Source organism: Bos indicus, chromosome 13 (genome assembly GCF_029378745.1).
Source record: "Bos indicus isolate NIAB-ARS_2022 breed Sahiwal x Tharparkar chromosome 13, NIAB-ARS_B.indTharparkar_mat_pri_1.0, whole genome shotgun sequence".
In the NCBI taxonomy this organism is placed as follows: Eukaryota; Metazoa; Chordata; class Mammalia; order Artiodactyla; family Bovidae; genus Bos; species Bos indicus.
Window position 1 is genome coordinate 32,152,155 of NC_091772.1, and position 13,466 is coordinate 32,165,620.

General features: G+C 41.7%; 1 protein-coding gene across 2 annotated transcripts in view; it reads left to right on the plus strand.

Moving 5' to 3' along the window:
• Positions 1-1,699: 1,699 nt before the first annotated feature.
• STAM (signal transducing adaptor molecule) overlaps positions 1,700-13,466 on the plus strand; it is a 63,360-nt gene continuing 51,593 nt past the window's right edge. For both annotated transcript variants that reach the window (XM_019973117.2, XM_019973118.2), the window contains exon 1: positions 1,700-1,935. In XM_019973117.2, the coding sequence (XP_019828676.1) occupies positions 1,896-1,935 (40 nt within the window). In that variant the 5' untranslated portion in view covers positions 1,700-1,895. The remainder of the gene's footprint in view (positions 1,936-13,466) is intronic.

Genomic DNA, 13,466 nt, shown 5'->3' on the forward strand with positions numbered 1-13,466 from the left:
ATCATCACAAATCTTACAGTTCAGAGATAATCAAAGTATTATCACCTATATCCTTTCAAACTTAAAATTTGGGGTACTGCATAATCCTATATGGTTTTGTAAGCGGCTTTTTAAAAGGAATATACTTAGATGTCGTTCTGTATAAACACAGATCTGTATTAACACTTTTAATAGCTGGAGAATATTTAGACTGTGTGTACTATGATCAATACGAATTAAAACGATTATTTACACTTATTTAGTGCTTACTATATGCTGGGTGTCCAAGAGCTTCCTTTGTATGAATCCATTGGATCCTTACAACCCGATTATCACTCCTGTTTCAAACAGATGAGGAAACTGAGACACCGAGCAGGATGTTATCTGTCTAATCACTAATATCCTGCATTTTTCTAGTTAACAGTGCTTTGATATTATAAGCAATGTTGCTATGAATAACTTTGTTCATGTTGTTAAAGAATGTCTTTAGGATACATTTCAAAAAGTTGTTGGGTCCAGAGGTATTCACATTTTAACCCTGTGTTACACACTTTCAAATATTTCTACTGGGAGACTAATAATTTCATTTAACAACCTGAGTGTACGACTCCCCACATCCCTGGTTCTTTTTCATCTCTGTCTGACAAAAACGTATCTCAACGCTACTTTAATCTGCATTTCTCACTTTTAAAAACGGGACCCATAATGGGTTTTTTCTAAGCACTCTTCGTCTATCACAAGACTAATCTTGTTGACACGTTCTAAACCTTTACATCCTGCAGTCAGCAGTTACGGTAAATTTTGGTAAATTTACATAATTTCAATTTACATGCAAGATGCTCCAAGTTCCTTTCAAGGGGATGCACAAATCTCAAGATGTTCCTTAGAATTTCTACAGGATACAGAGAACAGTTTTTGTTATTAAGTAAACATAAATAAAATTACTAAGTAGTTTAAGTTATTACTAACCACTGATCAAGCTTTAGATCCATTTTCCAGCTTTCTTTTTTTTTTTTTTTTTTGCTCGTCTTTTTTTTGGTGGGGGTGGGGTTGACTATCGCAGACCTTTTTGGTCAACTGCCAATCACTGTTAACAGCCTGCGGATCACACGGCTAGTAGCTGCCAACGCCCAGCTAGAAGAGCTTTCGACAGAGCTTCCAGGCAGGCCTTCGGGGACTCGCTGGATGATGCCAGCGCCGCCCCAGCCTCCGCGAGGAGCCGCGCGCCTGACACTCCCCTCTTCGGGATTCGGGCCAAGCCGCCCGCTCACATGACTTTACCAGAGCAAGCTTCCTGTCACCGCGGGCAGCGACCTGAACTCATAACCCCTTTTACTCAGATGAGGAAAGGAGTTTCCATCCTCTGCCCTAGGGACCACAAACTTGTGACCACCAACGGAGCACGGGGGAAAAGAGGGTTTCTCTCTACCCAGACGCGACCCCTTTTCTTTCTGCTCAACCTCTGATTCACGCTTGAGCTCGTTAGTCGTCTTTGGCACGCCTGGAGGACCCCGTCCTCCGGAGGCTCAGGACCAAGGCCAAGTCAGGAAAGACAGGCATCCCTGCCACTGTTCCCTGGGGCCAGTCAAAGGGGGTCCGGGCGGAGGGGGCTCTGGGGTTGGGCCGGTTTCTGCGGGGCAAGTTCGGGGCAGGTTCTGGACAGGCGAATCCCAGGGCACCCAGATTCCCGACAGGCTCCGCGCCCGGGGCCTTCAAGGCTCCTCCGCTCTTGCCGCCGCCGCCGCCGCCGCCGCTGCCGCGGTTGCTGCGGGTCGGGGAGAGCTGGGGTTGTCGCGGGCCGCGGAGAGTCCGTCTCGGCCGCTCTTTTTGCCCGAGGAGACTTCCTTCCTAGGTCGCACCCTGACTCCCGTGGTGTCGAGGAGGAGTCCCTGCGGACACCTCTGCACGAAGTGGAGATGCCTCTGTTTGCCACCAATCCCTTCGATCAGGATGTCGGTAGGTGCTTCTGCAGCCCCCTGTCCACCCCTCGGCGGACCGCGAGCCCGCTTGGCCCGCTCCCGGAGGACGGTGTGGACCCCCGGGCCGGGCGGAATCCTGCCTCTTTCCTGAGGCTCTTTCTGTAAGGGTTTGGAGGAGGTTGGGGGCTTGTCGCATCTTCTTGAAAAAAAAAGGGGGGGGGGGGACTGAGAGAGCCTGGGAAATAGGCCTGGAGCTGGGCTGTGGGTTCCTAAAGAACTGCTGGAAAAGTGGGTGTCGAAGGCCGCGGAGGAACAGCTGGTGTGGCATCTGGTGCTGGGACATTGCTCCTGGGAGGACAGAATCCAGAGCTAGGGAGTCCCAGCTGGCGTAGGATGATAAGCTGTGTGATGAAGGGTTTCGCGGGCACATGTCAAACGTTGGGAACTGGGATAATGTTTTAGGTTAGCTTCCTTAGACGACTTTAAAATCTGTTTTATAACTGTACGAGGGAGAGGAAGGAGAGAGCTTTGGTTAAGGGTAGACTCTTAAAGATACTGGGAGAGAAATGAAGATGGAATACTTGACAACAATATAAACACGCTTGAGGACCTGAGTCACTGGGCTGCTTTCCTAGCGTAGGTCTCAGTACTTTAAGTGTAGAAGAGGACCTGGGATCTGAAAATGCTAATTTGTTCTGAATTTGAAATACTCTTTTTTTTGTTTGTTTGTTTCGTGAATCACAGGTTTTAAGTACTGACTATATCAATTCAACAGGTTAGCTGTGTGTGTGTGTGTGTGTGTGTGTGTTTTCCTGGTCTGAGGGTAATAATGACAGGAGTTTGAGTTTTCCCTGAGAGAATTTTGGGGTGATTTGAATCCACTTAGTAACTACCTTGGCGCACAGGAAAGCAGGTTAAATACCATGTCTAACTGTTACAGTCAAGAAAAATAAGGGCGACCTTATGGAATTGCTATTTCTATATTTGCATAGTTTAATTATGAAAGGTTTGAATTTGCTTTTTAATTCCCAGCTTACAGCCTGCCACTGAAGCTTGAGGGTTTGGGTTAAGATTAGAAAAGGTTTCACTCCTGTCCCCGCCACTGCCTAGCTCAGAGGGAAATCATGGGCAGGTTACTTAAGTTCTTTGAGTCCTGGTGTCCTCATCTTTAAAGAAAAGGAAAATACATCCTGTTTGTGGTTCAATGAGATAACATGTATAGAGGATCTCCTGCAGTGCCTTTAGATAGTAGGCATCAACTCAAAGATAACTTTTTTGGGACATTTTAAATGAATGTCCTGCATGTTAGCAGTTGATGGAGCTTTAGAGGTCACTAGGAGTATTTAATAAATAAATAATTGGGAAGTAACATTTAACTTAATAAGTACTTAGCACACACTGTTTATAGGACACTTCTCAGTGACAATAGAGATAGTGATGAATAAGAGACGTGATTGCTGCTCTCAAGCAGTTTTATAACTTACTACATTAATTTCCAGGGCAAATGGTTAAAATAAAGCAGTTTCTTAATACCTGCTCCTTCTGTTTCCATCACCTTGATCTAGTTTTAATGGTTGTATGTAACCGAGCTTCCACCTACCCAATCATCTTTATATCCCATTGCCCTTTGAACCCGCATTTCCATTGGATTCTTAATGTCAAATCCTTTCCCAGTACCTGCACCACCCAATTCAGACACAGGCTCCTTCTTGCTTTTACACTTTTGCTCGTATTGTTTCTTCTACCTTTCTGCACGTCCTCATGATTAAAGGCCAACTCAGCATCCAGCTCATACCTGAATCATATCCTGATTACTCTAACCTAGGGTTTCCATAGGTGACACTACGAACGGTTTGGACCAGGTGAATGTCTTTGTCGTGGGTATCTATCCTCTGCAATGTAGGGTGTTTAGGAGCATCCCTGACCTCTCCCGGCTTGATGCCAGTGGCACCTCTCCCCACCCAACCCACAGCTATGATTTAAAACATCTCCAGACACAGCTAAATGTCCCCCGAGGGCACAAAATAGTTTCCAGTTGAGAAACATTGTTCTATCCCACTGTTGTTGCCACCCTTTTCAGACCTCCTGCAATACTTTTTGTCTTTACTAAATTATTTCATATTAAAGGTAGTCATATGTTGCGTTGCTCCTTAACTCTTACTTGTCCCTACGGAGGAGATGCATTATAAAAGTTTGTTGAATTGAGACTGTATCAGTTATGGTAAGCTTCTTGAGTATAGGAGCATTGTTTTGCTCCAGAAAAGCTTACTTTTTCCTTGTTTGTTTTTGGCTGCTCTGGCTGGTGACTGGCAGAGTCTTAGTTCCCTGTCAAACCTGTGCCTTTGGCAGTGGAAGCAGAATTCTAACCACTGGACCACCAGGGAAGTCCCAGAAAATTTTACCTTTTAAAAGCTAGGTTTTAGTGTTTGGATCAATTCTTTCCCCATGATCCATGTATCAAAATATCATGAAAAGTTGTCTAAGAAGACTTGCCAGAAACTCCCAGTAAATCATCCTTGGACAGAGTCCAGTAGACTCCCATTTAAAATTTTATTACTAGGATAGCATGCAGAATATAGTATGTATAATACATTTAACTATTTCTTCTCACTTTATCCATCAGTGAGCATGTCAGTGATACACTCTCACTAACTCACTTGATGTATTTATCACTTAACATTAGCATATACTTTTACCACTTAAAAATTAATTGCCATTAGCTTTATTCATCAATAAACTGGTAAACTGAAACCATAAAGCAGAAATTTACTGATTTTTACCACGAAACATTTTACATAAAGAAGTAAAATACTGAAGATAACTTTTCCTTTGAAGAAATGCCTCAATATGTTATTAGAACATATGCTGCCTGAGGACAGGGCTTTTTGTTTGGTTTGTTCACCACTATATCCCCAACATGTAGACCACTGTCTGGCACTAATAAACATTCAGTAAACATTTATTGAACACATGAATCTCATTTCAGATGTTTTATTTCTTGCTCAGTTGAACTCTTGAATTATAAAGATAACTCATTCCATCAAGCTTTTATTTCAAAGTCCCTGGTGAATCCCATTTTGCCAAATCCATTGGTCAATTCCTAGTCCATTTCTTTGTTGATCTCTTAGCATTCCTGTTTTTGATGTACTTCATTCTCTTGGTTTCTAGGACACCAAACTTTTTCTAACTTTCTGCTTAGTTCTTTTTAAGTCTTTTTGGCTTCCCTCTCTTTCTCTCTCTCTCTTTTTTTTGTGACTTCCAAATGTTCGGTCTTAGAACTTATTTTTTGATATATTTTTTTTCCCCTTTGGAGTCTTACGAGGCGACTTAGCTTAGTGTTAAGAATTCAGACTCTGAAGCTGCACTGTCTAAACTCAATTCCCAGGTTAGCTGCTGACCAGCCATGTAACTTTGCTTAGTTGCTGAAATATACTGTGCTGTGGTTTCCTTATTGTTAGTATGGGAAATAGAGATAATAACAGTGTTTGGTTTCTTCCCCAAACCTGCTCAGTCCTTCATCCTTGCCTGTTTCAATAGATGGCATTGCTGATATTTACTGTCACTCATTTCTAATGTCTGCTGCTGCTGCTAAGTCGCTTCAGTCGTGTCCGACTCTGTGCAACCCCATAGATGGCAGCACACCAGGCTCCCCTGTCTCTGGGATTCTCTAGGCAAGAACGCTGGAGTGGGTTGCCATTCCCTTCTCCAGTGCGTGAAAGTGCAAAGTGAAAGTGAAGACGCTTAGTCGTCTCCAACTCTTAGCGACTCCATGGACTGCAGCCTACCAGGCTCCTCCGTCCATGGGAGTTTCCAGGCAAGAGAACTGGAGTGGGGTGCCATTGCCTTCTCCGCTCTGATGTCTAGGAGTCATCATTGATTCTCCTTTTCCTTCACCCTCCACATCTATACTCTAAGCCAGTTCTTCTGGCTCTCCTTTAAAAATATATTTAGAATCTCATCACTTCTCCTTCGCTCATGACTGTTATCTTACTCCAGTCATCCTTCTCTCTTTGATAGACTGTGGCAGGAGCTATCGGCTTCTTTGCTTCCGTTCTTGCCGTTTTCAATCAGTTTTCATTTACAAAGATCCATGTTCTTTTAAAAGTCTGAGATACTGTCATTTACCTGCTCAGAATCTTCCAGGACCTTCCCATGCCACTTATTGGGAAATGCAAGTTCCCAGTGTGGCTCACAGTCTGGTCCTTCCTGTGTTCTGATATTATGATCTCCAGACACTTTCATTCTAAGCTTCTTGGTTCTCTGTACACCAAGCTCATTCCTGCTGTGGTATCTACGTTGTGCTGTTTCCTTTGTGTAGGACATTCTTCCCCCAAGTATTTGAAGATTTTATACTCATCAGTTGTTCGAGACTGTTCAAATAAGTTTCTAAGAGTAGCTTCCCCTAATTTCTTTCTGTAAAACATATCCATCTTCACCCTGCGTCCTTGTTCCGTTTTGTTTCTTCATTGTACTCAGCTACCTCCCGTTGATTGATCGATTGATTCTCTCCTGTGTAGAATATAAACTCCTGGAGGATGAGAAATTTTCAGTTCTGTTCCTAGTATCATAGGGCCAATGCCTGGTACATAGGAAGCACTCAATATGTATTTATTAAATAATGAGTTGTTGATATTTTGCTCCCTCTCTGGCCTTGCCTGTCTATTTGGTGTTCTGTTACCACCTAAAAAAATCAATGTCAGAAAACTGAGCTTATGTTTCCAGATGGGTTCTTTCTTAATTATGTAGTTTATTTTATTATGTTCTAGATATCTTGGTTTGAAACCCAAGAGACATCTTTGAAATCATTACCCTGCTTCTGCCGAATCATCATGTCTTAGTTTTTATAATAATGCATTTGCATTTGTAGTCACACTGTTTTGGTCCAGTTCATACCCGACAATCTTGGACATGTTTTGTTAGCCCAGTCAGTATCAAACCACGAGTTTAATTTTCATAAATGTCAGTATCACAGTCTCCTGCAGTTTAGTGTGAGGGAAGGACCTTGCTTGGGCTTTGGGTTTAAACTGCAGGTACAGCATCAGCTCTTAGTAAGTGGGCAGAATGTGGACTTTAAAAACACACAAGATTCTCTTTACTGGAGTTGAATATTCAAATTTAGCATGTTCAGAATTACATTCAAACTTTTCTTCTTGAGTATGCTTTTCCTCTATTCTGATGACTGGTGCTTCAATTTACATAGTCACATATGTCAAGAGCCTGGATGCCATTCTTAAATTCTGTAATTGTCATTTTCTAGATTCTCACAAGAAATCCATGCTGTCTGCTGTGAGCCGGGTACCCTGAACTTGCCCTCAAGGATTCTGGTGCTGCCGTAGTCTGTGTGCTTCTAAGTTTATTCATCTGTCCCTCCATTCATGTCTCCCATCCTTTTTTCCCTCACTGCCTCCACCCAGGCACATTTAGCTTGCTCTCTGATGAGTGGTCCAGCAGCTGTCTTATCCCTGCTTCCAGTCAGTCCCCAGTTATTTTCCAGGTGACAGTGATATTTCTAAAATGTAAATGTGATCTTATGGCTCCTCTGATTAAAATAGTTGAGTGAATCTACAGCTTTCCACAGGAATTTGTACTTTTCAGCATAGCATATATGACCTAACCCTAGTCTCTTCAGCCTCTACATTTCTCCTCAAGGCATATTTCCTGGTTGGTTTTATACCATGGCTTTTTCGTTTGTGGATTCTCTGACCTGACGTACTTTTCTCTTCATTAATCCCCATTAAAGGCTCTTTTGAGGAGCTGATGCACGTAAAGCACTCACCCCAGTACCTGCGCAAGGGATACGTTTCAGATCCTCTTATAATCAAGTTAGACAACAATTTGGAGGGGGCTATTCAGCTTCTGTCTTTCAAATTTAATTAACTTTATAAAGATCCCTGGGCTAGTAAATGGCTGAACCAGAATTCAAGTGCAAGTTGTCTAACTCAATCTTTACTCATACTAAGTAGTTGGTAATTGTTAGCGGAATATAAGCACCCTCTGTAGGGCTTTCCAGGTGGTGCTAGTTGTAAAGAACCCACCTGCCAATGCAGGAGACAGAAGAGACGCAGATACTATCCATAGGTTGGGAAGATCCCCTAGAGCCTTCTAGGGATAGCAGCCCATTCCCGTATTCTTGCCTGGAGAATCCCATGAACAGAAGATCCTGGTGGGCTACAGTCCATAAGGTCGAAAAGAGTTGACAGGACTGAAGCGACTTAGCATGCACACACTCAAGATTCTAAGCGGTGGAATCAGTTATTGTAAAACATACTGGGGAGGAAAATGTGAAAATCCAGAATACAAATCTGTTAAGGGTCTGCTGTCCACTGGGTTAAGAGATTTTCTACTCAATGTTTCTTCTGTTCCTGTTTTACTTCTCCTGTAGGTTATTCTTTCTGTTGCGTCTAGGTTTTCATTTCTATCTTGGGCTCTTTTCTGAGACACTTTCATGTTTTCCTTTGACACCTGCTTCCCTGTCTGGTCTGGTTAGAAGAGCTTCAGATTGCTCTGCCAATAGGATTTCCAGTGCTCAGGATGGACAGGAAAGTTAGGTGAAACATTCTGGAAAACTGAGTCTGATGATCTCCAAAAGAGGATGACTTCTTTAGGACTTGTGTTTTCCCTTGGCTGATTTGATGAACTCTTATATCTCCAGACTGACTGAATGAGTCTTTTTCCTATAGCCTGAACATGGTACACAGTCATCCTGGCAGCACCTCCCCAAATCTCTAGCAGTCATAAATTTTGAGAAAATCAGAAGTAGCTGCTTATCAGAAAAAAGTTCTTCAATCCATTGAGAAGACTACTGAAATTCAGATGAGGCTCATTGTGTGATTTTTCTGGGTACTGCTAGGCAAATTCTCAGTCTCTTGTTTTTGAGTATAATGGTAAGGATAATCTGAGGATAAAATGAGATCATTATGAAGCTTTGAATTCTTTGGAAGCAAGTCTGTTATATTTGCTTGTCACTTTTCCCTTTCCCACGAACCCTGTTTTTTGTCTTAGAAAATGAAGAGTTTTGACGTCGCTGTTTACAAATCCATGTTGAACTGCTCTGATAGTTTATATTTTTCTGATTTAAAAAATGTTTATTATTTTACAGCCTAGAAGAACTGAGCTATTGCTCTTGATCTTGAGGCAGCATCAGTAAATAATGTGAATAGTTTTAGTGTTCTGAGATGAGTGGCATCTCTGATCTCTATTAAGATTGAGTTAGATCCTGATCCTATTTATGCATAGGAAAATGTTTAGCATAATATCTGCTAATGACTATACCAGACACCCCTGCTGCTGCTGCTAAGTCGCTTCAGTCGTGTCCGACTCTGTGCGACCCCATAGACGGCAGCCCACCAGGCTCCCCCGTCCCTGGGATTCTCCAGGCAAGAACACTGGAGTGGGTTGCCATTTCCTTCTCCAATGCAGGAAAGTGAAAAGTGAAAGTGAAGTCGCTCAGCTGTGTCCAACTCCTAGCGACCCCATGGACTGCAGCCCACCAGGCTCCTCGGTCCATGGGATTTTCCAGGCAAGAGTACTGGAGTGGGTTGCCATTGCCTTCTCCAAGACACCCCTGGATATGCCTTAATTCAGATCATCCTTAGTTATGATAATAGACAATTTGTATTTGATCAGACATAAGCTTGTCACTTCTAGTTAACAACTATTTACTTTTTAGTAAGTTAGGTTTTAATAAGCTTAACTATTATATATTTTTTTGCTGTTTTTAAAAAATTTTGATATTTGGCAAAACTAATACAATTATGTAAAGTTTAAAAATAAAATAAAATTAGAAAAAAAATTTTATTGGAGTATAGTTGATTTACAGGGTGTGTTTGTGTATAGCAAAGTGAATCAGTTATGCATATACATATATATATGTACTCTTATTTTTAGATTCTCTTCTCATATAGGCTGTTACAGAGCATATTGTATTATTTAATAAATAAACTGATAGATTTCAAGATTTAAGTGTATTCTTTTAAAAAATGCACTAAGCTTTTACAAAATCTGCTTGGCTACCAGTCAGTAAGAACGATGAATTAATTATTTAAGTGCGCTGCCAGATCAGAGTGATAGCCTGCTTTCCTTTTCTAAGATGAAGTACAGTCATCCCTCAATATCTGCAGGACTTCCCATGGACACAGAACTGCAGATGTTCAAAGTCCCTCATAAAATGGCATAATGTGTTCATATAACGTATGCATATCCTCTCATAGACTTTTTTTTACAAGTTGGAAAAGATGTTTTTACCATAGAAAATTTTTAAAAATATTCTTTACAAATACTGAACACTTACAAATTAATAAGACACTTAGGTTTAGTCACTTAGTCGTGCCCAACTCCTGTGACCCTATGGACTGTGGCCTGCAGGCTTCTCTATCCATGGGATTCTCCAGGCAAGAATATTGTAGTGGGTTGTCATTTCCTTCTCCAGGAGATCTTCATGACCTGAAATCAAACCTGGTCTCCTGCATGGCAGGCAGATATTTTACCAGCTGAGCTACAAGGGAAGCCCTAGGACACTTACGTAGATGTACAAAAAGAGAGATGGGCAAAGGCCATGAATATGTATGTCACAGAAGAAAAATACAAGTAGTTGATATAAACAGTATATTACACTTGACTCACTAATAATTAAACATAGAGAAACTACAATAAATGTGAAATATTTTTATTGTAAAGTTTAGGCAATTCTGAAAATTAGCATATTTTTTGGCAGTTACTAGTGCTTGATATAAGTATCTGGTTACAAAAAGAAACCTGCAATCTTAAAAAAACACATTTAAAAAAATATGTATATAAAAGTAAAGCATTGGAGGGCTTTTCTGTAAACATGAGATCTTTCCTTTTCCTGCCAGTGTTTCCTCCTTTTCCAGTTATTTTGAGAGACTTGTTCAATCAGTCTTATTGAACCACACTGACCAAAGGCCCTCAGGGGTTCTGGAAGGAAAATTCAGATTCGAGGTATTCAAGAGAGTGAAGAAGAAGCACGTGTCCCTCTGAGTTCATCCCAAAGGAGATGAATACTCCCATATACCATATACTTTCAGTCAGGGGTCCCCAGCCTCTGGAATCTAATGCCTGATAATCTGACATGGAGCTGAGGTATTAATAATGGAAATAAAGTTCACAATAAATGTACTGTGCTTAAATCACCCCCACACCATCCCCACCCCACCCCTGCCTTCCTGAACTTGGTCCCTGGTGCCAAAGAAGTTGGGGACCACCGCTTTAAATCATCTCTAGATTATTTGTAATGCCTAGTAATACGTGTTCTTGCCTGGAGAATCCCAGGGACGGGGGAGCCTGGTGGGCTGCCATCTATGGGGTCGCACAGAGTCATGACTGAAGTGACTTAGCAGCAGCAGCAGCAGCAGTAATACGTAAATGCTATGTCAATAGTTGTAAATACAGTGTAAGTGCTGTGTAAATAGTCACCCATGCACAGCACATTCAAGTTTTGCTTTTGGGGACCGTTTGGAATTTTTCTTTTTCTGACAGTTTTGACCTATGGATGCTGAATCTGCAGACTGTAAATGTTAGACTGGAGGATCTTGTTCGGGATGACTCACTCAGTCTTCTTGGGTGTCAAATGGTTTGGGGGTTTAATGGGGCAAGGTTCTGGGACTCCTCAGAGCAGTTCCCCTTGGATTTACTTCACACGTTGGGTTTCTTTTAAGATAAATTTTTCTTAGAAATGGTTGAATAATAAAGGATTTGACTAATCTTTGTCCATGTTTTCTGGAAAGTGTTAGTCACTCAGTCGTGTCTGACTCTTTTTTGAGCCCATGGGCTGTAGCCCGCCAGGCTCCTCTGTCCATGGGATTTTCCAGGCTAAAATACTGGAATGGGTTGCCATTTTCCTTATCCAAGGGATCTTCCCAACTCAGGGATCAAACCCAGGTCTCCTGCATTGCAGTCAGAGAATCTTTACTATCTGAGCCACCAGGGAAAAGTGAAAGTGTGTCTGACTCTTTGCTACCCCACGGACTGTACAGTCCATGGAATTCTCTAGGTCAGAATACTGGAGTGGGTAGCCTTCCCCTTCTCCAGGGGATCTTCCCAACCCAGAGATGGAACCTAGATCACCCAGAGAAGGGAACCTTTAAATCCTTGGAATTTCCCAAGTGGTAGGAGCATCTTTCATATTTATGGTGGGTTCCTGGGACAGTCCTTTGGTTTATACTAGTAAAATCACTCAGTATGGGGGCTGATCGCTCCAAAAAGACTAATCTTGTGATTAGATGGCTGGCGCTTTGAGTCACATGGTATCAACTGGACCTCCACAAAGGAGTAGGAGGCTTGGAGATGGAGTTTCAGGAGGCGGCCCCTCATTCAGTCAACAATACCTTCTTGATGAAACCCCAATAAAAACCGTGGACACCCCGCCTCCATTGAGCTTCCTGGTAGGTGATCCACAGTGACATGCCAGGAGGATGAGGAGTCCTGAGGGTGCAGAAGCTTTGCTTTTGAGTTCCTCCCAGGCCCAGCACAATGCGTATCTCTTCTTTGGCTGGTTGACATTTGTATATTTTATAATAAAACTGTAATTATAGGTGATTTTCTTCATTCTGTAAGTGGTTATAGTGAATCAGTGAACCCAAGGGGATAGTGGAAACCCCTGAATCTGTAGCCAGTTGGTCAGAATGCATGTGGCCTGGGAAGCCCAGAGCTTGTTTCTTGTGTCTGAAGTGAGGGGAGACTTGAAGTCCTGTACCTTCAACCTGTGAAGTGTGTGCTAACTCCAGGTAGCTAGCATTAGATTTAACTTGTAGAGGGTTTCTGCATTGAAAAGTAAAATTTGAAAAAAAAACACTGAAATAGATGTTACTAAAGGTCTATGTTTCTGTGACCCTTATGGATTCATATTGCAGTTGTATGATCAAGTTTAGCATTTATTGAGCGTTTAGACTGAAAACATGAATGTTCAAAGAATTACCCAAAGTAGAAGTTGTTATTTTTAAGGGATTTACAGTTATGGAAGCTTAAACAGGTCAATTTACTGTTACCATCTTGGCACACCTGCCAGTGAGAACACATTAAACAGCATTTCATCATTTGCTTTCAAAGTAGCTCATTTACTTTGTCTCCAGATTTATGTTAAGTTTCTCATTATAGTTTCTTCTTTTCCCTCTCCCAAACTATTTTTTACATGTTGGCAGCAGATTCATGTTTTTTCCCCTAAAAGTCAAACTCTGATCAGATTGTTTCCTTGCTCAAAATTTTCTTAGCTCTCTGGTGTTTCTTGAATTAATACAGATCCCCTCATGGTTAAAGCTCACTTAAAACAATTTAGTGAGTCTAGAAATTCTTTTACTTGTAGCTGCATCTTGCTTGCTTCATTTTTTTGCTGGTGGACTTTCTCAGGATTCCAATAAAGAGGCAAAAGAGAAAATACTCCAGACACAGATCTTTTCTACTGGTGCGGATGGTGACATAGTGTATCAGTTCAGGTGTTCTGGACTTTCTTGGTATGTTGCTGTTTCATAGTGACAAGAACTTTAGGTCTTGAAAGACTTAGTCTATAGTAACCTCGTTTTAGGTATAGAGTAAACCAACAAGGGGCTCCTCTGA